Raw genomic sequence first — 26,310 nt, 5'->3', positions numbered from 1 at the left:
GAAAACATCCGAAGCTCATCAAAGGTAAACAATTTAATTTGATTGCTTTTCTGATTTGTGACCAGGTTGCCTGCTGCTAGCAAGGCATAATGCTATGCTAGGCTATCGATAAACTTACAAATGCTTGTCTTGCTTTATGAATATGAATATTTTCTAGTAATATTTATGTCCGTTGCGTTATGCTAATTAGTGTCAGTTGATAACAACGCTCCGGGACGGGTAGTTTACAAGAGGTTTTAATGAGGTCCCAAGGTAACGGACCTGATACACAACGAGACAGATGACAAGGAGTTAATGAGGTCCCAAGGTAACGGACCTGAGACACAACGAGACAGATGACAAGGAGTTAATGAGGTCCCAAGGTAACGGACCTGAGACACAACGAGACAGATGACAAGGAGTTAATGAGGTCCCAAGGTAACGGACCTGAACGACCTGACATGAGACAGATGACAAGGAGTTAATGAGGTCCCAAGGTAACGGACCTGAGACACAACGAGACAGATGACAAGGAGTTAATGAGGTCCCAAGGTAACGGACCTGAGACACAACGAGACAGATGACAAGGAGTTAATGAGGTCCCAAGGTAACGGACCTGAGACACAACGAGACAGATGACAAGGAGTTAATGAGGTCCCAAGGTAACGGACCTGAGACACAACGAGACAGATGACAAGGAGTTAATGAGGTCCCAAGGTAACGGACCTGAGACACAACGAGACAGATGACAAGGAGTTAATGAGGTCCCAAGGGACGGACCTGAGACACAACGAGACAGATGACAAGGAGTTAATGAGGTCCCAAGGGAACGGACCTGACACACAACGAGACAGATGACAAGGAGTTAATGAGGTCCCAAGGGAACGGACCTGAGACACAACGAGACAGATGACAAGGAGTTAATGAGGTCCCAAGGGAACGGACCTGAGACACAACGAGACAGATGACAAGGAGTTAATGAGGTCCCAATGACGGACCCACAGAGACAGATGACAAGGACCCAAGAGGACCTGACACAACGAGACAGATGACAAGGAGTTAATGAGGTCCCAAGGGAACGGACCTGGAGACACAACGAGACAGATGACAAGGAGTTAATGAGGTCCCAAGGGAACGGACCTGAGACAGATGACAAGGAGTTAATGAGGTCCCAAGGGAACGATGACAAGGAGATGACAAGGAGTAATGAGGTCCCAAGGGAACGGACCTGAGACACAACGAGATGACAAGGAGTTAATGAGGTCCCAAGGGAACGGACCTGAGACACAACGAGACAGATGACAAGGAGTTAATGAGGTCCCAAGGGAACAGACCTGAGACACAACGAGACAGATGACAAGGAGTTAATGAGGTCCCAAGGTAACGGACCTGATACACACCTGACACAACGAGACAGATGACAAGGAGTTAATGAGGTCCCAAGGGAACGGACCTGAGACACAACGAGACAGATGACAAGGAGTTAATGAGGTCCCAAGGGAACGGACCTGAGACACAACGAGACAGATGACAAGGAGTTAATGAGGTCCCAAGGTAACGGACCTGAGACACAACGAGACAGATGACAAGGAGTTAATGAGGTCCCAAGGGAAAGGACCTGAGACAGATGACAAGGAGTTAATGAGGTCCCAAGGGAACGGACCTGAGACACAACGAGATGACAAGGAGTTAATGAGGTCCCAAGGGAACGGACCTGAGACACAACGAGATGACAAGGAGTTAATGAGGTCCCAAGGGAACAGACCTGAGACACAACGAGACAGACAAGGAGTTAATGAGGTCTCAAGGACAGGACAACAAAGGTAGGGTGTGTGTGTGTTTGTAGGGGTTAGGGTGGTGTGTGTAGGGGTTAGGGTGGTGTGTGTGTAGGGGTTAGGGTGGTGTGTGTGTAGGGGTTAGGGTGATGTGTGTGTGTAGGGATTAGGGTGTGTGTGTGTGTGTGTGTAGGGATTAGGGTGTGTGTGTGTGTGTGTGTGGGGTTAAGGGGGGGTGTGTATGTCTGTCTCTCACCATAGGGGATGGACGAGGACACGGGCTGGTGTGTGTACGTGTTACCACTGGCAACAGCCCACACGCTGTACCCCCCGTCGCTATGGGAACTGACGAAGGAGCTACCGGAACGTTCCCACACCAGGGACTCCAGCTGCTGCAGAGACACACACACAGCATTTAACCATATTGTAACAGACACACACTGTATTTAGCCGTATTATAGGAGCACAATAAGGAACAAATGAACTTCCTTGAACAATGGAAGGAGAGTAGAGAGGTGCAATACGACGACAGGCAGAAAGACTTCTGACAAAGAGCCATGAAAGACAGACAGAGCTGTAGTTATATTTTTGTCCAGTTTATATTTACCTGTTTTCCCAGGAACATGTGTTCTGCGTTGCAGGTGCTGAGATCCCATAGGACGACCAGGCCTCTGCTGTAGCCAATCAGAATCTTCCCTGGCTGCTTGGGGTGTTCCTGTAACGACTCCACCGGTCCCAGAGACTTCCCACACCTGTAGTCCTCAGGTACGCTGAAAAACACCGTTACCCATCAGCCACCTGTAGTCCTCAGGTACGCTGAAAAACACTGTTACCCATCAGCCACCTGTAGTCCTCAGGTACGCTGAAAAACGCCACCAGCCAGACAATCAGCATACATCAGCCAATGAAAAGTGACAGCAGTTTGGGCAGAACCGAGCCCGGAGAAGAGAGCAGAGGAGAGAAGTGTAGTGATTCAGATGAGGCAGAACCAAGACTGATAAGGATCTCACCCCCCCAGAGTGGGATTGTGCCCCCCTCCACACAGTGACTGAGGAGAGAAGTGTAGTGATTGTGGCCCCCTCCACACAGTGACTGAGGAGAAGTGTAGTGATTGTGGCCCCCTACACAGTGACTGAGGAGAGAAGTGTAGGGATTGTGGCCCCCTACACAGTGACTGAGAAGAGAAGTGTAGTGATTGTGCCCCCTCCACACAGTGACTGAGAAGAGAAGTGTAGTGATTGTGCCCCCCCTCCACAACGTGACTGAGGAGAGAAGTGTAGTGATTGTGCCCCCTCCACACAGTGACTGAGAAGAGAAGTGTAGTGATTGTGGCCCCCTCCACACAGTGACTGAGAAGAGAAGTGTAGTGATTGTGCCCCCTCCACACAGTGACTGAGGAGAGAAGTGTAGTGATTGTGCCCCCTCCACAGTGACTGAGGAGAGAAGTGTAGTGATTGTGGCCCCCTCCACACAGTGACTGAGAAGAGAAGTGTAGTGATTGTGCCCCCTCCACACAGTGACTGAGAAGAGAAGTGTAGTGATTGTGCCCCCTCCACACAGTGACTGAGGAGAAGTGTAGTGATTGTGCCCCCTCCACACAGTGACTGAGAAGAGAAGTGTAGTGATTGTGCCCCCTCCACACCGTGACTGAGGAGAGAAGTGTAGTGATTGTGCCCCCTCCACACAGTGACTGAGGAGAGAAGTGTAGTGATTGTGCCCCCTCCCACAGTGACTGAGGAGAGAAGTGTAGTGATTGTGGCCCCCTCCACACAGTGACTGAGAAGAGAAGTGTAGTGATTGTGCAACCCCTCCACACAGTGTCTGAGGTGAGAAGTGTAGTGATTGTGCCCCCCTCCACACAGTGACTGAGAAGAGAAGTGTAGTGATTGTGCAACCCCTCCACACAGTGACTGAGGAGAGGGCAGTCCAGCAGAAAGGATGGTCGCCAGAACTACTGAACCACAAACATTACCCACAAAGCATTTCATTGTGTCTCTCCCCGTCTCTCAACCACAACCCCCTTCCCCCTCCCTGTCCCATCCCTCACCCTCTGAACCTCCACCCCCCCCTCTCCCTTCCCTCACCCTCTGAACCTCCACCCCCTCACCCCATCCCTCACCCTTTGAACCACCAGCCCCCTCTCTCTCCCTCACCTCATCCCTCACCCTCTGAACCTCCAGCCCCCTCTCTCCCTCACCTCACCCTCTGAACCTCCAGCCCCCTCTCTGTGATGTGACGTTGAGCCCTCGTTAGGGGGAAGAGCCTTGACTCGGTGCTAACAACCATGACAACAGGAGGCCCTTTCCCCTAACGACCATGACAACAGGAGGCCCTTCCCCCTAACAACCATGACAACAGGAGGCCCTTCCCCCTAACAACCATGACAACAGGAGGCCCTTCCCCTAACAACCATGACAACAGGAGGCCCTTCCCCTAACAACCATGACAACAGGAGGCCCTTCCCCTAACAACCATGACAACAGGAGGCCCTTCCCCCTAACAACCATGACAACAGGAGGCCCTTCCCCCAAGAGTAACGACCATGACAACAGGAGGCCCTTCCCCCTAACGACCATGACAACAGGAGGCCCTTCCCCTAACAACCATGACAACAGGAGGCCCTTCCCCCTAACGACCATGACAACAGGAGGCCCTTCCCCTAACGACCATGACAACAGGAGGCCCTTCCCCCTAAAGACCATGACGACAGGAGCAGTGGGAAATGTACACACAACATAGATACACACCTGTGACAGCTCTCCTGTCAGCTGACCAGGATGGAACCTGGAGAACCCAACCCATTCTAGAACAGACCCACACTACCTCCTCCCACTGGCTGAAGCAGCTGTCACTCACCTCTGCATCACCTGGTCCAGCAGGAGTGATTGGTTATCCCTCAACGAGAGGCGTGGCAGATCCAGGAAGTGTATGCCCCCTCCCTCGGTGCCGACACACAGCAGGTCACATGACCTCAACAACAGCAGAACTGTCACACGGCTTGCACTGGAGACAACATCACACACATTATAACACACACATACATGTATGTCTCTGTGTATGTATACGTTCCAAGTGTCTCACTGTGTGTGGTGGGTGGTGTGTGGGTGGTGTGTGGGTGGTGGGTGGTGTGTGGTGTGTGGGTGGTGTGGTGGGTGATGTGTGGGTGGTGTGTGGGTGGTGGGTTGTGTGTGGTGTGGTGTGTGTGGTGGGTGGTGTGTGTGGTGGGTGGTGTGTGGTGGGTGTGTGGTGTAGTGGGTGGTGTGTGGTGTGGGTGGTGTGTGTGGGTGGTGTGTGGTGTGTGTGTGTGGTGTGTGGTGGGTGGTGTGTGGTGTGTGGGTGGTGGGTGGTGTGTGGTGGTGTGTGGTGGGTGGTGGTGGGTGGTGTGTGTGGTGTGTGGGTGTGGGGTGGTGTGTGGTGTGGGTGGTGTGTGTGGGTGGTGTGTGGTGTGTGTGTGTGGTGTGTGGTGGGTGGTGTGTGGGTGGTGGGTGGTGTGTGGTGTGTGGTGTGTGGGGTGTGTGTGGGTGGTGTGTGGTGTGAGTGGTGTGTGGTGTGTGTGGGTGGTGTGTGGTGTGTGGGTGGTGTGGTGGTGTGTGGTGTGCGTGTGTGTGGTGGGTGTGTGTGTGGTGTGGTGTGTGGTGTGTGGTGGGTGGTGTGGGTGGTGTGTGTGTGTGGTGTGTGTGGTGTGTGTGTGTGGTGTGTGGGTGGTGTGTGGTGTGTGGGTGGTGTGTGGGTGGTGTGTGTGGGTGGTGTGTGTGTGGGTGGTGTGTGGTGTGTGTGGTGTGTGGGTGGTGTGTGGTGTGTGTGTGTGGTGTGTGTGGGTGGTGTGTGGTGTGCGTGTGTGTGGTGGGTGTGTGGTGTGGTGGGTGGTGTGTGGTGTGGGTGGTGTGTGTGTGTGGTGTGTGTGGTGTGTTGTGTGGTGGGTGGTGTGGGTGGTGTGCGGTGTGTGGTGTGGTGGGTGGTGTGTGGTGTGCGTGATGTGGGTGGTGTGTGGTGTGTGTGTGGTGTGTGTGTGGTGTGTGTGTGTGTGGGTGGTGTGTGGTGTGTGTGGTGTGTGGTGTGTGGGGTGTGGGTGGTGTGTGGGTGGTGGGTGGTGTGTGGGTGGTGTGTGGGTGGTGGGTGGTGGGTGGGTGGTGGGTGGTGTGCGGGTGGTGGGTGGTGTGCGGTGTGGGTGGTGTGTGGTGTGGTGGGTGGTGTGTGTGGTGGGTGGTGGGTGTGGTGTGTGTTGTGTGTGTGGTGTGGGTGGTGTGTGTGGTGTGGGTGGTGTGTGTGTGTGGTGTGTGGTGTGTGTGTGTGGTGTGTGGTGTGTGGGTGGTCTGTGGTGTTTGGTGTGTGGGTGGTGTGTGTGTGGTGTGTGGGTGGTGTGGGTGGTGTGTGTGGGTGGTGTGGGTGGTGTGTGTGGGTGGTGTGTGGGTGGTGTAGGTGTGGTGTGTGGTGGTGTGTGTGGTGTGTGGTGGTGTGTGGTGTGGGTGGTGTGTGTGTGTGTTGTGTGGGGTGGTGTGTGGGTGGTGTGTGGGGTGGTGTGTGGGTGGTGTGTGGGGTGGTGTGTGGGGTGGTGTGTGGGGTGGTGTGTGGGGTGGTGTGTGTGGGTGGTGTGTGTGGGTGGTGTGCGGTGTGTGGGTGGTGTGTGTGGGTGGTGTGTGTGGGTGGTGTGTGTGTGTGGTGTGTGTGTGGTGTGGTGGATGGTGTGTGGTGTGGGTGGTGTGTGGTGTGGGTGGTGTGTGGTGTGTGGGTGGTGTGTGTGGGTGGTGTGTGGGTGGTGTGTGTGGGTGGTGTGTGGTGTGTGTGTGTGGTGTGGTGGATGGTGTGTGGTGTGGGTGGTGTGTGGTGTGGGTGGTGTGTGGTGTGGGTGGTGTGTGGGTGGTGTGGGTGGTGTGTGGTGTGTGGGTGGTGGGTGGTGTGTGTGTGTGTGGTGTGGGTGGTGTGTGGTGGGTGGTGGGTGGTGTGTGGTGTGGGGTGTGGTGGGTGGTGTATGTGGTGTGTGTGATGTGGGTGGTGTGTGGTGGGTGGTGGGTGGTGTGTGGTGTGGTGTGTGGGGTGGTGTGTGGTGTGTGTGGGTGGTGTGTGTGGGTGGTGTGTGTGGGTGGTGTGCGGTGTGTGTGTGTGTGGTGTGTGGGTGGTGTGTGGTGTGTGGTGTGTGGTGTGCGTGGGTGGTGTGTGTGGGTGGTGTGTGGTGTGTGTGGTGTGTGGGTGGTGTGCGGTGTGTGTGCGTGGTGTGTGGGTGGTGTGTGGTGTGTGGTGGTGTGTGTGGTGTGTGGTGTGTGTGTGTGTGGTGGGTGTGTGGTGTGGTGTGTGGGTGGTGGGTGGTGTGTGGGTGGTGGGTGGTGTGGTGTGTGGGGTGGTGTGTGGGGTGGTGTGTGGTGTGTGGGTGGTGGTTGGTGTGTGGGTGGTGGCTGGTGTGGTGTGGTGGGTGGTGTGGGTGGTGTGCGGTGTGTGTGGTGTGTGGTGGGTGGTGTGTGGTGGTGGTGTGTGGGGTGGTGTGTGGTGTGTGTGCGTGGTGTGTGGGTGGTGTGTGGTGTGTGGTGGTGTGTGTGGTGTGTGTGTGTGTGGTGGGTGTGTGGTGTGGGTGGTGTGTGTGGTGTGGTGTGTGGGTGGTGGGTGGGTGGTGTGGTGTGGTGTGTGGGGTGGTGTGTGGGGTGGTGTGTGGGGTGGTGTGTGTGGGTGGTGTGTGTGGGTGGTGTGCGGTGTGTGCGTGGTGTGTGGGTGGTGTGTGTGGGTGGTGTGTGTGGGTGGTGTGTGTGTGTGGTGTGTGGTGTGTGTGTGTGTGTGGTGGATGGTGTGTGGTGTGGGTGGTGTGTGGTGTGGGTGGTGTGTGGTGTGTGGGTGGTGTGTGTGGGTGGTGTGTGGTGTGTGTGGGTGGTGTGTGTGGGTGGTGTGTGGTGTGTGTGTGTGGTGTGGTGGATGGTGTGTGTGTGTGGGTGGTGTGTGGTGTGGTGGTGTGTGGGTGGTGTGGGTGGTGTGTGGTGCGTGGGTGGTGTGTGGTGTGTGTGTGTGGTGTGGGTGGTGTGTGGTGGGTGGTGGGTGGTGTGTGGTGTGCGTGGTGTGCGGTGTGGTGGGTGGTGTATGTGGTGTGTGTGATGTGGGTGGTGTGTGGTGTGTGGTGTGTGGGGTGTGTGGTGTGTGGGGTGTGTGGGTGGTGTGCGTGGGTGGTGTGTGTGGGTGGTGTGTGGTGTGTGTGTGTGTGGTGGGTGTGTGGTGTGGTGGATGGTGTGTGGTGTGGGTGGTGTGTGTGGTGTGTGGGTGGTGTGGGTGGTGTGGGTGGTGTGTGGGTGGTGTGGGTGGTGTGTGGTGTGGTGTGTGTGTGTGGTGTGGGGTGGGTGGTGTGTGGTGTGGGTGGTGTGCGGTGTGTGGTGTATGTGGTGTGTGTGATGTGGGTGGTGTGTGGTGTGTGTGTGGTGTGTGTGTGTGTGGGTGGTGTGCGGTGTGTGTGCGTGGTGTGTGGGTGGTGTGTGGTGTGTGGTGGTGTGTGTGGTGTGTGGTGTGTGTGTGTGTGTGTGGTGGGTGTGTGGTGTGTGTGGTGTGGTGTGTGGGTGGTGGGTGGTGTGTGGGTGGTGGGTGGTGTGGTGTGTGGGGTGGTGTGTGGGGTGGTGTGTGGTGTGTGGGTGGTGGTTGGTGTGTGGGTGGTGGCTGGTGTGGTGTGGTGGGTGGTGTGGGTGGTGTGCGGTGTGTGTGGTGTGTGGTGGGTGGTGTGTGGTGGTGGTGTGTGGGGTGGTGTGGGTGTGTGTGCGTGGTGTGTGGGTGGTGTGTGGTGGTGTGTGTGGTGTGTGTGTGTGTGGTGGGTGTGTGGTGTGGGTGGTGGTGTGTGGGTGTGGTGTGTGGGTGGTGGGTGGGTGGTGGGTGGTGTGGTGTGTGGGGTGGTGTGTGGGGTGGTGTGTGGGTGGTGGTTGGTGTGTGGGTGGTGCTGGTGTGGTGTGGTGGGTGGTGTGGGTGGTGTGCGGTGTGTGTGTGGGTGGTGTGTGGTGGGTGGTGTGTGGTGGTGGTGTGTGGGGTGGTGTGTGGTGTGTGGGTGGTGTGTGGTGTGTGTGGGTGGTGTGTGGTGTGTGGTGTCTGTGTGTGGTGTGTGGTGTGTGTGGTGTGTGTGTGTGTGGTGGGTGTGTGGTGGGGTGGTGTGTGTGGTGTGGTGTGTGGGTGGTGGGTGGTGTGTGGGTGGTGGGTGGTGTGTGGTGTGGGTGGTGTGGTGGGTGGTGTGTGGGCGGTGTGTGGTGTGGTGTGTGTGTGGTGTGTGGTGTGTGGGTGGTGTGTGGTGGGTGGTGTGTGTGTGTGTGTGGTGTGTGTGTGGTGTGTGGTGTGTGTGTGTGTGTGTGGGTGGTGTGTGTGTGGGCGGTGTGGGTGGTGTGTGTGTGGTGTGTGGGTGGTGTGTGGTGTGTGGGTGGTGGGTGGGTGGTGGTGTGGGTGGTGTGTGGTGTGCGGTGTGTGGTGGTGGGTGGTGTGTGTGGTGTGTGTGATGTGGGTGGTGTGTGGTGTGTGTGTGGTGTGTGTGTGGTGTGTGTGTGTGTGTGGGTGGTGTGTGTGGTGTGTGGGGTGTGGGTGGTGTGGTGGGTGGTGTGTGGGTGGTGGGTGGTGTGGTGTGTGGTGTGGTGGGTGGTGGATGGTGTGTGGGTGGTGTGTGGGTGGTGTGTGGTGGGTGGTGTGTGGGTGGTGGTGTGGGTGGTGTGCGGTGTGGGTGGTGTGGGTGGTGTGTGTGGTGTGTGTGGTGTGTGTGTGTGGTGTGTGGGTGGTGTGTGGTGTGTGGTGGGTGGTGTGTGTGGTGTGTGGTGGGTGGTGTGTGTGTGTGTGGTGTGTGGGTGGTCTGTGGTGTTTGGTGTGTGGGTGGTGTGTGGTGTGTGGGTGGTGTGGGTGGTGTGTGTGGGTGGTGTGTGGTGTGTGGGTGGTGTGTGTGTGTGTGTGTGGTGTGTGGTGTGGTGTGTGGGTGGTGGTTGGTGGGTGGGTGGTGGGTGATGTGGTGTGGTGGGTGGTGTGGGTGGTGTGCGGTGTGTGTGTGGTGTGTGGGGTGATGTGGTGGTGGGTGGTGTGGGTGGTGTGCGGTGTGTGTGGTGTGTGGTGGGTGGTGTGTGGTGTGGGTGGTGTGGTGGGTGGTGTGTGGGTGGTGTGTGGGGTGGTGTGTGGTGGTTGGTGTGTGGGTGGTGGGTGGTGTGATGTGGTGGGTGGTGTGGGTGGTGTGCGGTGTGGGTGGTGTGGTGGGTGGTGTGAGTGTGGTGTGGTGGGTGGTGTGTGGTGTGGGTGGTGTGGTGGGTGGTGTGTGGTGTGGGTGGTGTGGCGGGTGGTGTGTGTGTGTGTGTGTGGGCGGTGTGTGGTGTGGTGTGTGTGTGTGTGTGGTGTGTGGGTGGTGTGTGGTGTGTGGTGGTGGTGTGTGTGTGTGTGTGTGTGTGTGTGTGTGGTGTGTGTGTGTGTGTGGTGTGTGTGTGGGCGGTGTGGGTGGTGTGTGTGGTGTGTGTGGGTGGTGTGTGGGTGATGTGGGTGGTGTGTGTGGGTGGTGTGTGGTGTGTGGTGGGTGGTGTGTGGTTGGTGGTGTGTGGTGTGTGTGGTGGGTGGTGTGTGGTGTGGGTGGTGTGTGTGGTGTGTGTGGGTGGTGGGTGTGGGTGGTGTGTGTGTGGTGTGGTGTGTGGGTGGTGTGTGTGGGGTGTGGTGTGTGGGTGGTGTGTGGGTGGTGTGTGGTGTGTGTGTGTGGTGTGTGTCTGTGTGTGGGTGGTGTGGTGTGTGGGTGGTGTGTGGGTGGTGTGTGGTGTGTGGTGTGGTGTGTGGTGTGGGTGGTGTGGGTGGTGTGCGGTGTGTGTGTGGTGTGTGGGTGGTGTGTGTGGTGTGGTGGGTGGTGTGTGGGTGGTGTGTGGGGTGGTGTGTGGGTGGTGGTTGGTGTGTGGGTGGTGGGTGGTGTGGTGTGGTGTGCGGTGTGGGTGGGTGGTGTGTGTGGTGTGGTGGGTGGTGTGTGGTGTGGGTGGTGTGGTGGGTGGTGTGTGGTGTGGGTGTGTGGTGTGTGGGCGGTGTGTGGTGTGGTGTGTGGGTGGTGTGTGGTGTGTGGGTGGTGTGTGTGGTGGGTGGTGTGTGTGTGTGTGTGTGTGGTGTGTGTGTGTGTGTGTGTGGTGTGTGGTGTGTGTGTGGTGTGTGGGTGGTGTGTGGTGTGTGTGTGGGCGGTGTGGGTGGTGTGTGTGTGGTGTGTGGGTGATGTGGGTGGTGTGTGTGGGTGGTGTGTGGTGTGTGGTGTGTGTGGTGGTGTGTGGTGGGTGGTGTGTGGTGGGTGGTGTGTGGTGTGGGTGGTGTGTGTGGTGTGTGTGGGTGGTGTGGTGGGTGTGGGTGGTGTGTGGTGTGTGTGGTGGTGTGTGTGGGGTGTGGTGTGTGGTGTGTGTGTGTGGTGTGTGTCTGTGTGTGGGTGGTGTATGGTGTGTGTGTGGGTGGTGTATGGTGTGTGTGTGGGTGGTGTGTGTGTGTGTGTGTGTGTGGTGTGTGTGGTGTGTGTGTGTGTGTGTGTGGTGTGTGTGGGTGGTGTGTGGTGTGTGTGGGTGGTGTGTGTGGTGTGTGGTGTGTGTGTCGTGTGTGTGTGGGGGAGGGGGTGTACCTGCAGCTCTCTAGTCCAGGTCGTCCCAGGAGACTGTAGTTGCGTTTTTCTTCCAGGTAGACCACACCCTCGCTCTTAGCCCCTCCCCTGTCCCGGGAAGCGCCGCCCAGCTCCCACAGGTGCAGCGTGTTGTCATCAAGCAGCGACAACAGACGGCCCTATCAGAGCACAACACCAGGATGACATCACAGACCAGGAAGGAGGGACTGAAGGGTGAATTTGTAAATAAAAATAAACCTAGCACCTAAAACCAGGGATGGACAACTTTGATGGGGGGGGTGGGGCTACAAAATATCTGACATCATGAGGGGCTGCAGAGGCTTGTGGGTATGCAGTCAACTGATTTGTGCAGTTAAACTATTTAAATCCCAACAGTGCAATCCTAACAGTCAAATCCAGGATCACACGCCATCGCACTTATTTTTGTCAAATCAACAATTGCCTGCAAATTATGCGAGGGCATATTTAACCAACAGGAAGAGTAGCTGCTGCCTTGGCAGGAACAAATGGGGATCCATAATAAACCCCAGGAAGAGTAGCTGCTGCTATTGCAGGAACTAATGGGGATCCATAATAAACCCCAGGAAGAGTAGCTGCTGCAGGATCTAATGGGGATCCATAATAAACCCCAGGAAGAGTAGCTGCTGCCTTGACAGGAACAAATGGGGATCCATAATAAACCCCAGGAAGAGTGGCTGCTGCAGGAACTAATGGGGATCCATAACAAACCCCAGGAAGAGTAGCTGCTGCCTTGGCAGGAACTAATGGGGATCCATAATAAACCTCAGGAAGAGTAGCTGCTGCAGGAACTAATGGGGATCCATAATAAACCCCAGGAAGAGTAGCTGCTGCCTTGACAGGAACAAATGGGGATCCATAATAAACCCCAGGAAGAGTAGCTGCTGCCTTGGCAGGAACTAATGGGGATCCATAGTAAACCCCAGGAAGAGTAGCTGCTGCAGGAACTAATGGGGATCCATAACAAACCCCAGGAAGAGTAGCTGTTGCAGGAACTATTGGGGATCCATAACCAACCCCAGGAAGAGTAGCTGCTGCCTTGGCAGGAACTAATGGGGATCCATAATAAACCCCAGGAAGAGTAGCTGCTGCCTTGGCAGGAACTAATGGGGATCCATAATAAACCCCAGGAAGAGTAGCTGCTGACTTGGCAGGAACTAATGGGGATCCATAATAAACCCCAGGTAGAGTAGCTGCTGACTTGGCAGGAACTAATGGGGATCCATAACAAACCCCAGGAAGAGTAGCTGCTGCAGGAACTAATGGGGATCCCTATTAAATTAATTTAAGACCTAACAGTCTTACCCGTCCTTGGAGGAAGTGACCTAACAGTCTTACCCGTCCTACAGGAAGTGACCTAACAGTCTTACCCGTCCTTGGAGGAAATGACCTAACAGTCTTACCCGTCCTTGGAGGAAGTGACCTAACAGTCTTACCCGTCCTTGGAGGAAGTGACCTAACAGTCTTACCCGTCCTTGGAGGAAGTGACCTAACAGTCTTACCCGTCCTACAGGAAGTGACCTAACAGTCTTACCCGTCCTTGGAGGAAGTGACCTAACAGTCTTACCCGTCCTTGGAGGAAGTGACCTAACAGTCTTACCCGTCCTACAGGAAGTGACCTAACAGTCTTACCCGTCCTTGGAGGAAGTGACCTAACAGTCTTACCCGTCCTTGGAGGAAGTGACCTAACAGTCTTACCCGTCCTTGGAGGAAGTGACCTAACAGTCTTACCCATCCTTGGAGGAAGTGACCTAACAGTCTTACCCATCCTTGGAGGAAGTGACCTAACAGTATTACCTGTCTTTGGAGGAAGTGACCTAACAGTCTTATATGTCCTTGGAGGAAGTGATCTAACAGTATTACCGGTCCTTGGAGGAAGTGACCTTACAGTCTTACCTGTTCTACAGGAAGTGGCCTTACAGTCTTACCTGTTCTACAGGAAGTGGCCTTACAGTCTTACCTGTTCTACAGGAAGTGGCCTTACAGTCTTACCTGTTCTACAGGAAGTGACCTAACAGGCTTACCTGTCCTTGGAGGAAGTGTATCTGCGCTACGGCTGCAGCGTCTCTGTGTAGTCCTGTAAACTCCACCCCTGGAGATCCATAACTAACAGCACAGTCAAGGAATACAGATATATACACAGCTATATACACACAGCAATATACACACAGCACAGTCAAGGAATACAGATATATACACACAGCACAGTCAAGGAATACAGCTATATACACACAGCACAGTCAAGGAATACAGCTATATACACACAGCTATATACACACAGCTATATACACACAGCTATATACACACAGCAATATACACACAGCACAGTCAAGGAATACAGCTATATACACACAGCACAGTCAAGGAATACAGCTATATACACACAGCTATATACACACAGCTATATACACACAGCACAGTCAAGGAATACAGCTATATACACACAGCACAGTCAGTTCACACAGCTACAGTGGGGCAAAAAAGTATTTAGTCAGCCACCAATTGTGCAAGTTCTCCAACTTAAAAAGATGAGAGGCCTGTAATGTTCATCATAGGTACACTTCAACTATGACAGACAAAATGAGAAAAACAATCCAGAAAATCACATTGTAGGATTTTTAATTAATTTATTTGCAAATTATGGTGGAAAATAAGTATTTGGTCACCTACAAACAAGCAAGATTTCTGGCTCTCACAGACCTGTAACTTCTTCTTTAAGAGGCTCCTCTGTCCTCCACTCGTTACCTGTATTAATGGCACCTGTTTGAACTTGTCATCAGTATAAAAGACACCTGTCCACAACCTCAAACAGTCACACTCCAAACTCCACTATGGCCAAGACCAAAGAGCTGTCAAAGGACACAAGAAACAAAATTGTAGACCTGCACCAGGCTGGGAAGACTGAATCTGCAATAGGTAAGCAGCTTGATTTGAAGAAATCAACTGTGGGAGCAATTATTAGGAAATGGAAGACATACAAGACCACTGATAATCTCCCTCGATCTGGGGCTCCACGCAGGATCTCACCCTGTGGGGTCAAAATGATCACAAGAACGGTGAGCAAAAATCCCAGAACCACACGGGGGGACCTAGTGAATGACCTGCAGAGAGCTGGGACCAAAGTAACAAAGCCGACCATCAGTAACACACTAGGCCGCCAGGGACTCAAATCCTGCAGTGCCAGACGTGTCCCCCTGCTTAAGCCAATACATGTCCAGGCCCGTCTGATGTTTGCTAGAGAGCATTTGGATGATCCAGAAGAAGATTGGGAGAATGTCATATGGTCAGATGAAATAAAAATATTACTTTTTGGTAAAAACTCAACTCGTCGTGTTTGGAGGACAAAGAATGCTGAGTTGCATCCAAAGAACACCAGACCTCCTGTGAAGCATGGGGGTGGAAACATCATGCTTTGGGGCTGTTTTTCTGCAAAGGGACCAGGACGACTGATCCGTGTAAAGGAAAGAATGAATGGGGCCATGTATCGTGAGATTTTGAGTGAAAACCTCCTTCCATCAGCAAGGGCATTGAAGATTAAATGTGGCTGGGTCTTTCAGCATGACAATGATCCCAAACACACCGCCCGGGCAACGAAGGAGTGGCTTCATAAGAAGCATTTCAAGGTCCTGGAGTGGCCTAGCCAGTCTCCAGATCTCAACCCCACAGAAAATCTTTGGAGGGAGTTGAAAGTCCGTGTTGCCCAGCAACAGCACCAAAACATCACTGCTCTAGAGGAGATCTGCATGGAGGAATGGGCCAAAATACCAGCAACAGTGTGTGGAGACTTACAGAAAACATTTGACCTCTGTCATTGCCAACAAAGGGTATATAACAAAGTATTGAGATAAAATTTTGTTATTGACCAAATACTAATTTTCCAGCATAATTTGCAAATAAATTCATAAAAAATCCTACAATGTGATTTTCTGGAATTTTAGTTTTTAGTTTAAGCGTACCTATGATAAAAATTACAGGCCTCATCTCATCTTAGACTACCATGTCTATATACCTGATCTACCTGTTGAATTAACTACTATTCACCACCATGTCTATATACCTGATCTACCTGTTGAATTAACTACTATTCACCACCACCACCATGTCTATATACCTGATCTACCTGTTGAATTAACTACTATTCACCACCACCATGTCTATATACCTGATCTACCTGTTGAATTAACTACTATTCACCACCACCATGTCTATATACCTGATCTACCTGTTGAATTAACTACTATTCACCACCACCATGTCTATATACCTGATCTACCTGTTGAATTAACTACTATTCACCACCACCATGTCCTGATCTACCTGTTGAATTAACTACTATTCACCACCACCACCACGTCTATATACCTGTAAACTACCTGTTGAATTAACTACTATTCACCACCACCACCATGTCTATATACCTGATCTACCTGTTGAATTAACTACTATTCACCACCACCACCATGTCTATATACCTGATCTACCTGTTGAATTAACTACTATTCACCACCACCACCATGTCTATATACCTATCTACCTGATCTACCTGTTGAATTAACTACTATTCACCACCACCACCATGTCTATATACCTGATCTACCTGTTGAATTAACTACTATTCACCACCACCATGTCTATATACCTGATCTACCTGTTGAATTAACTACTATTCACCACCACCATGTCTATATACCTGATCTACCTGTTGAATTAACTACTATTCACCACCACCACCATGTCTATATACCTGATCTACCTGTTGAATTAACTACTATTCACCACCACCATGTCTATATACCTGATCTACCTGTTGAATTAACTACTATTCACCACCACCATGTCTATATACCTGATCTACCTGTTGAATTAACTACTATTCACCACCACCATGTCTATATACCTGATCTACCTGTTGAATTAACTACTACACTGTTGACCACCACCATATTCACCACCACCACCATGTCTATATACCTGATCTACCTGTTGAATTAACTACTATTCACCACCACCATGTCTATATACCTGATCTACCTGTTGAATTAACTACTATTCACCACCACCACCATGTCTATATACCTCTACCTGTTGAATACCTATTCACCACCACCACCATGTCTATATACTGACCCTGTTGAATTAACTACTATTCACCACCACCATTCCACCACCATGTCTATATACCTGATCTACCTGTTGAATTAACTACTATTCACCACCACCACCATGTCTATATACCTGATCTACCTGTTGAATTAACTACTATTCACCACCACCACCATCTACCTGTCTATATTCACCTGATCTGACCCTGTTGAATTAACTACTATTCACCACCACCATGTCTATATACCTGATCTACCTGTTGAATTAACTACTATTCACCACCACCATGTCTATATACCTGATCTACCTGTTGAATTAACTACTATTCACCACCACCACCATGTCTATATACCTGATCTACCTGTTGAATTAACTACTATTCACCACCACCACCATGTCTATATACCTGATCTACCTGTTGAATTAACTACTATTCACCACCACCATGTCTATATACTACCTGTTGATCTACCTGTTATATACCTGATCTACCTGTTGAATTAACTACTATTCACCACCACCATGTCTATATACCTGATCTACCTGTTGAATTAACTACTATTCACCACCACCACCATGTCTATATACCTGATCTACCTGTTGAATTAACTACTATTCACCACCACCATGTCTATATACCTGATGTCTATATTCACCTGATCCTGACTACTGTTGAATTAACTACTATTCACCACCACCATGTCTATATACCTGATCTACCTGTTGAATTAACTACTATTCACCACCCACCATGTCTATATACCTGATCTACCTGTTGAATTAACTACTATTCACCACCACCATGTCTATATACCTGATCTACCTGTTGAATTAACTACTATTCACCACCACCACCATGTCTATATAGCTGATCTACCTGTTGAATTAACTACTATTCACCACCACCATGTCTATATACCTGATCTACCTGTTGAATTAACTACTATTCACCACCACCATGTCTATATACCTGATCTACCTGTTGAATTAACTACTATTCACCACCACCATGTCTATATACCTGATCTACCTGTTGAATTAACTACTATTCACCACCACCATGTCTATATACCTGATCTACCTGTTGAATTAACTACTATTCACCACCACCATGTCTATATACCTGATCTACCTGTTGAATTAACTACTATTCACCACCACCATGTCTATATACCTGATCTACCTGTTGAATTAACTACTATTCACCACCACCATGTCTATATACCTGATCTACCTGTTGAATTAACTTCACCACCACCATGTCACCTATTCACCACCACCATGTCTATATACCTGATCTACCTGTTGAATTAACTACTATTCACCACCATCACCATGTCTATATACCTGATCTACCTGTTGAATTAACTACTATTCACCACCATGTCTATATACCTGATCTACCTGTTGAATTAACTACTATTCACAACCACCATGTCTATATACCTGATCTACCTGTTGAATTAACTACTATTCACCACCATGTCTATATACCTGATCTACCTGTTGAATTAACTACTATTCACCACCACCATGTCTATATACCTGATCTACCTGTTGAATTAACTACTATTCACCACCACCACCATGTCTATATACCTGATCTACCTGTTGAATTAACTATATACTATTCACCACCACCACTATATACCTGATCTACCTGTTGAATTAACTACTACCACCACCATGTCTACCTGATCTACCTGTTGAATTAACTACTATTCACCACCACCACCATGTCTATATACCTGATCTACCTGTTGAATTAACTACTATTCACCACCACCATGTCTATATACCTGATCTACCTGTTGAATTAACTACTATTCACCACCACCACCATGTCTATATACCTGATCTACCTGTTGAATTACTACTACCACCACCACCATGTCTATATACCTGATCTACCTGTTGAATTAACTACTATTCACACCATGTCTATATACCTGATCTACCTGTTGAATTAACTACTATTCACCACCACCATTCACCTGATCTACCTGTTGACTACTACCACCACCATGTCTATATACCTGATCTACCTGTTGAATTAACTACTATTCACCACCACCATGTCTATATACCTGATCTACCTGTTGAATTAACTACTATTCACCACCATGTCTATATACCTGATCTACCTGTTGAATTAACTACTATTCACCACCACCATGTCTATATACCTGATCTACCTGTTGAATTAACTACTATTCACCACCACCACCATGTCTATATACCTGATCTACCTGTTGAATTAACTACTATTCACCACCACCATGTCTATATACCTGACCATTCACCACCATGTCCACCACCATGTCTATATACCTGATCTACCTGTTGAATTAACTACTATTCACCACCACCACCATGTCTATATACCTGATCTACCTGTTGAATTAACTACTATTCACCACCACCATGTCTATATACCTGATCTACCTGTTGAATTAACTACTATTCACCACCACCACCACCTGTCTATATACCACCACCATGTCTATCCTGATCTACCTGTTGAATTAACTACTATTCACCACCACCATGTCTATATACCTGATCTACCTGTTGAATTAACTACTATTCACCACCACCATGTCTATATACCTGATCTACCTGTTGAATTAACTACTATTCACCACCACCATGTCTATATACCTGATGTCTATATTCACCACCATGTCCATGATACCTGATCTACCTGTTGAATTAACTACTATTCACCACCACCACCATGTCTATATACCTGATCTACCTGTTGAATTAACTACTATTCACCACCATGTCTATATACCATCTACCTGTTGAATTAACTACTATTCACCACCACCATGTCTATATACCTGATCTACCTGTTGAATTAACTACTATTCACCACCACCACCATGTCTATATACCTGATCTACCTGTTGAATTAACTACTATTCACCACCACCATGTCTATATACCTGATCTACCTGTTGAATTAACTACTATTCACCACCACCACCATGTCTATATACCTGATCTACCTGTTGAATTAACTACTATTCACCACCACCACCATGTCTATATACCTGATCTACCTGTTGAATTAACTACTATTCACCACCATGTGTCTATATACCTGATCTGAATTAACTACTATTCACCACCACCACCATGTCTATATACCTGATCTACCTGTTGAATTAACTACTATTCACCACCACCACCATGTCTATATTCACCACCACCATGTCTATATACCTGATCTACCTGTTGAATTAACTACTATTCACCACCACCCACCATGTCTATATACCTGATCTACCTGTTGAATTAACTACTATTCACCACCACACCATGTCTATATACCTGATCTACCTGTTGAATTAACTACTATTCACCACCACCACCATGTCTATATACCTGATCTACCTGTTGAATTAACTACTATTCACCACCACCACCATGTCTATATACCTGATCTACCTGTTGAATTAACTACTATTCACCACCACCACCATGTCTATATACCTGATCTACCTGTTGAATTAACTATTCACCACCACCATGTCTATATACCTGATCTACCTGTTGAATTAACTACTATTCCACCACCATGTATATACCTGATCTACCTGTTGAATTAACTACTATTCACCTGATACCTGATCTACCTGTTGAATTAACTTTATTCACCACCACCACCATATTCACCACCACCACCATGTCTATATACCTGATCTACCTGTTGAATTAACTACTATTCACCACCACCACCATGTCTATATACCTGATCTACCTGTTGAATTAACTACTATTCACCACCACCATGTCTATATACCTGATCTACCTGTTGAATTAACTACTATTCACCACCACCATGTCTATATACCTGATCTACCTGTTGAATTAACTGTCTACTATTCACTACACCACCACCACCATGTCTATATACCTGATCTACCTGTTGAATTAACTACTATTCACCACCACCATGTCTATATACCTGATCTACCTGTTGAATTAACTTATTCACCACCACCACCATGTCTATATACCTGATCTACCTGTTGAATTAACTACTATTCACCACCACCATGTCTATATACCTGATCTACCTGTTGAATTAACTACTATTCTATTCACCACCACCACCACCACCATGTCTATATACCTGATCTACCTGTTGAATTAACTACTATTCACCACCACCACCATGTCTATATACCTGATCTACCTGTTGAATTAACTACTATTCACCACCACCATGTCTATATACCTGATCTACCTGTTGAATTAACCACCACCACCACCATGTCTATATACCTGATCTACCTGTTGAATTAACTACTATTCACCACCACCACCATGTCTATATACCTGATCTACCTGTTGAATTAACTACTATTCACCACCACCATGTCTATATACCTGATCTACCTGTTGAATTAACTACTATTCACCACCACCCTGACCATGTCTATATACCTGATCTGTTGAATTAACTGTTGAACCAATGTCTATATATCTCCTGTTGACCTATTCACCACCACCACCATGTCTATATACCTGATCTACCTGTTGAATTAACTACTATTCACCACCACCACCATGTCCATGTCTATATACCTGATCTACCTGTTGAATTAACTACTATTCACCACCACCACCATGTCTATATACCTGATCTACCTGTTGAATTAACTACTATTCACCACCACCATGTCTATATACCTGATCTACCTGTTGAATTAACTACTATTCACCACCACCATGTCTATATACCTGATCTACCTGTTGAATTAACTACTATTCACCACCACCACCATGTCTATATACCTGATCTACCTGTTGAATTAACTACTATTCACCACCACCATGTCTATATACCTGATCTACCTGTTGAATTAACTACTATTCACCACCACCATGTCTATATACCTGATCTACCTGTTGAATTAACTACTATTCACCACCACCACCATGTCTATATACCTGATCTACCTGTTGAATTAACTACTATTCACCACCACCACCATGTCTATATACCTGATCTACCTGTTGAATTAACTACTATTCACCACCACCATGTCTATATACCTGATCTACCTGTTGAATTAACTACTATTCACCACCACCATGTCTATATACCTGATCTACCTGTTGAATTAACTACTATTCACCACCACCACCATGTCTATATACCTGATCTACCTGTTGAATTAACTACTATTCACCACCACCATGTCTATATACCTGATGTCTATATACCTGATCTACCTGTTGAATTAACTACTATTCACCACCACCATGTCTATATACCTGATCTACCTGTTGAATTAACTACTATTCACCACCACCATGTCTATATACCTGATCTACCTGTTGAATTAACTACTATTCACCACCACTATATACCTGATCTACCTGTCTATATACCTGATCTACCTGTTGAATTAACTACTATTCACCACCACCACCATGTCTATATACCTGATCTACCTGTTGAATTAACTACTATTCACCACCACCACCATGTCTATATACCTGATCTACCTGTTGAATTAACTACTATTCACTGATCTACCTGTTGACCATGTCACCACCACCACCATGTATATACCTGATCTACCTGTTGAATTAACTACTATTCACCACCACCATGTCTATATACCTGATCTACCTGTTGAATTAACTACTATTCACCACCACCATGTCTATATACCTGATCTACCTGTTGAATTAACTACTATTCACCACCACCATGTCTATATACCTGATCTACCTGTTGAATTAACTACTATTCACCACCACCACCATGTCTATATACCTGATCTACCTGTTGAATTAACTACTATTCACCACCACCACCATGTCTATATACCTGATCTACCTGTTGAATTAACTACTATTCACCACCACCACCATGTCTATATACCTGATCTACCTGTTGAATTAACTACTATTCACCACCCACCATGTCTATATACCTGATCTACCTGTTGAATTAACCACTGTCTATTCACCACCACTACTATTCACCACCACCACCATGTCTATATACCTGATCTACCTGTTGAATTAACTACTATTCACCACCACCATGTCTATATACCTGATCTACCTGTTGAATTAACTACTATTCACCACCACCATGTCTATATACCTGATCTACCTGTTGAATTAACTACTATTCACCACCACCATGTCTCACCACCATTCCCACCATGTCTATATACCTGATCTACCTGTTGAATTAACTACTATTCACCACCACCATGTCTATATACATGTCTATATACCTGATCTACCTGTTGAATTAACTACTATTCACCACCACCATGTCTATATACCTGATCTACCTGTTGAATTAACTACTATTCACCACCATGTCTATATACCTGATCTACCTGTTGAATTAACTACTATTCACCACCACCACCACCATGTCTATATACCTGATCTACCTGTTGAATTAACTACTATTCACCGCCACCACCATGTCTATACACCTGATCTACCTGTTGAATTAACTACTATTCACCGCCACCACCATGTCTATATACCTGATCTACCTGTTGAATTAACTACTATTCACCGCCACCATGTCTATATACCTGATCTACCTGTTGAATTAACTATATTCACCTGATCTACTACCTGTTGAATTAACTACTATTCACCACCACCACCATGTCTATATACCTGATCTACCTGTTGAATTAACTACTATTCACCACCACCACCATGTCTATATACCTGATCTACCTGTTGAATTAACTACTATTCACCACCACCATGTCTATATACCTGATCTACCTGTTGAATTAACTACTATTCACCACCACCATGTCTATATACCTGATCTACCTGTTGAATTAACTACTATTCACCACCACCATATACCTGATGTCTATATACCTGATCTACCTGTTGAATTAACTACTATTCACCACCACCACCACCATGTCTATATACCTGATCTACCTGTTGAATTAACTACTATTCACCACCACCTGTTGAATTAACTACTATTCACCACCATGTCTATATACCTGATCTACCTGTTGAATTAACTACTATTCACCACCACCACCATGTCTATATACCTGATCTACCTGTTGAATTAACTACTATTCACCACCACCATGTCTATATACCTGATCTACCTGTTGAATTAATTAACTACTATTCCTGATCTACCTGTTGAATTAACCACACCACCACCATGTCTATATACCTGATCTACCTGTTGAATTAACTACTATTCACCACCACCTGATGTCTATATACCTGATCTACCTGTTGAATTAACTACTTAACCACTATGTCACCACCACCTGTCTATATACCTGTCTATATCTGATCTGTTGAATTAACTACTATTCACCACCACCACCATGTCTATATACCTGATCTACCTGTTGAATTAACTACTATTCACCACCACCATGTCTATATACCTGATCTACCTGTTGAATTAACTACTATTCACCACCACCATGTCTATATACCTGATCTACCTGTTGAATTAACTACTATTCACCACCACCATGTCTATATACCTGATCTACCTGTTGAATTAACTACTATTCACCTGTCTATATACCTGATCTACCTGTTGAATTAACTACTATTCACCCATGTCTATATACCACCACCACCATGTCTATATACCTGATCTACCTGTTGAATTAACTACTATTCACCACCACCACCATGTCTATATACCTGATCTACCTGTTGAATTAACTACTATTCACCACCACCATGTCTATATACCTGATCTACCTGTTGAATTAACTACTATTCACCACCACCATGTCTATATACCTGATCTACCTGTTGAATTAACTACTATTCACCACCACCACCATGTCTATATACCTGATCTCTACCTGTTGAATTAACTACTATTCACCACCACCATGTCTATATACCTGATCTACCTGTTGAATTAACTACTATTCACCTGATCCCTGTTGAATTAACCACTATTCACCACCACCACCATGTCTATATACCTGATCTACCTGTTGAATTAACTACTATTCACCACCACCACCATGTCTATATACCTGATCTACCTGTTGAATTAACTACTATTCACCACCACCACCATGTCTATATACCTGATCTACCTGTTGAATTAACTACTATTCACCACCACCATGTCTATATCTACCTGTTGATCTACCTGTTGAATTAATTAACTACTATTCACCACCATGTCCATGTCTATATACCTGATCTACCTGTTGAATTAACTACTATTCACCACCACCATGTCTATATACCTGATCTACCTGTTGAATTAACTACTATTCACCACCACCATGTCTATATACCTGATATACCTGATCTACCTGTTGAATTAACTACTATTCACCACCACCACCATGTCTATATACCTGATTCACCACCACCACCATGTCTATATACCTGATCTACCTGTTGAATTAACTACTATTCACCACCACCATGTCTATATACCTGATCTACCTGTTGAATTAACTACTATTCACCAACACCACCATGTCTATATACCTGATCTACCTGTTGAATTAACTACTATTCACCACCACCATGTCTATATACCTGATCTACCTGTTGAATTAACTACTATTCACCACCACCATGTCTATATACCTGATCTACCTGTTGAATTAACTACTATTCACCACCATGTCTATATACCTGATCTACCTGTTGAATTAACTACTATTCACCACCACCACCATGTCTATATACCTGATCTACCTGTTGAATTAACTACTATTCACCACCACCACCATGTCTATATACCTGATCTACCTGTTGAATTAACTACTATTCACCACCACCATGTCTATATACCTGATCTACCTGTTGAATTAACTACTATTCACCACCACCATGTCTATATACCTGATCTACCTGTTGAATTAACTACTATTCACCACCACCATGTCTATATACCTGATCTACCTGTTGAATTAACTACTATTCACCACCACCACCATGTCTATATACCTGATCTACCTGTTGAATTAACTACTATTCACCACCACCACCATGTCTATATACCTGATCTACCTGTTGAATTAACTACTATTCACCACCACCATGTCTATATACCTGATCTACCTGTTGAATTAACTACTATTCACCACCACCACCATGTCTATATACCTGATCTACCTGTTGAATTAACTACTATTCACCACCACCATGTCTATATACAGTGGGGCAAAAAGTATTTAGTCAGCCACCAATTGTGCAAGTTCTCCCACTTAAAAAGATGAGAGAGGCCTGTAATTTTCATCATAGGTACACTTCAACTATGACAGACAAAATGAGAAGGAAAAAAAATCCAGAAAATCACATTGTAGGATTTTTAATGAATTTATTTGCAAATTATGGTGGAAAATAAGTATTTGGTCAATAACAAAAGTTTATCTCAATACTTTGTTATATACCCTTTGTTGGCAATGACAGAGGTCAAACGTTTTCTGTAGGTCTTCACAAGGTTTTCACACACTGCTGGTATTTTGGCCCATTCCTCCATGCAGATCTCCTCTAGAGCAGTGATGTTTTGGGGCTGTTGCTGGGCAACACGGACTTTCAACTCCCTCCAAAGATTTTCTATGGGGTTGAGATCTGGAGACTGGCTCAGACTCAGCATATATTTGATTTACTTTACTGTGTATAATTTAGTAGTAGACTGCAGTATTTATAAATCCAGTTTGAGTCACTGTTAAATCTATGGAAGCATGTGTGTGTGGGTTATTTAGAGCCTAACTAAAGTAGTGTTTTATAGTGGCAGCCATCAGCTTGTCTGATAACAAGAGAAGTGAGACTCTTTTTAAATAATCCTAGATTTTCCCTCATACTAAGGACTTGGATTTATCTCCCCATACTAAGGCCTGGGATTTATCT

At 47.5% G+C, this 26,310-nt stretch overlaps 1 protein-coding gene across 1 annotated transcript in view; it reads right to left on the bottom strand.

Annotated features, from left to right (window-relative positions):
• Positions 1–16,280, bottom strand: part of llgl1 (LLGL scribble cell polarity complex component 1) — a 77,224-nt gene extending 60,944 nt beyond the window's left edge. The window contains exons 1-6 of the mRNA XM_042316141.1: positions 16,226–16,280; positions 13,344–13,540; positions 11,302–11,459; positions 4,611–4,757; positions 2,362–2,524; positions 2,011–2,146 (exon numbers count right to left, since the gene is read on the bottom strand). Coding sequence (XP_042172075.1) covers positions 2,011–2,146; positions 2,362–2,524; positions 4,611–4,757; positions 11,302–11,459; positions 13,344–13,540; positions 16,226–16,280 — 856 coding nt within the window. The remainder of the gene's footprint in view (positions 1–2,010; positions 2,147–2,361; positions 2,525–4,610; positions 4,758–11,301; positions 11,460–13,343; positions 13,541–16,225) is intronic.
• Positions 16,281–26,310: the final 10,030 nt, after the last annotated feature.

Source organism: Oncorhynchus tshawytscha, unplaced genomic scaffold (genome assembly GCF_018296145.1).
Source record: "Oncorhynchus tshawytscha isolate Ot180627B unplaced genomic scaffold, Otsh_v2.0 Un_contig_612_pilon_pilon, whole genome shotgun sequence".
Lineage (NCBI taxonomy): Eukaryota > Metazoa > Chordata > Actinopteri > Salmoniformes > Salmonidae > Oncorhynchus > Oncorhynchus tshawytscha.
The sequence above is the reverse complement of the archived record's forward strand: the minus strand, read 5'-3'. Positions and strand labels throughout refer to the sequence as shown.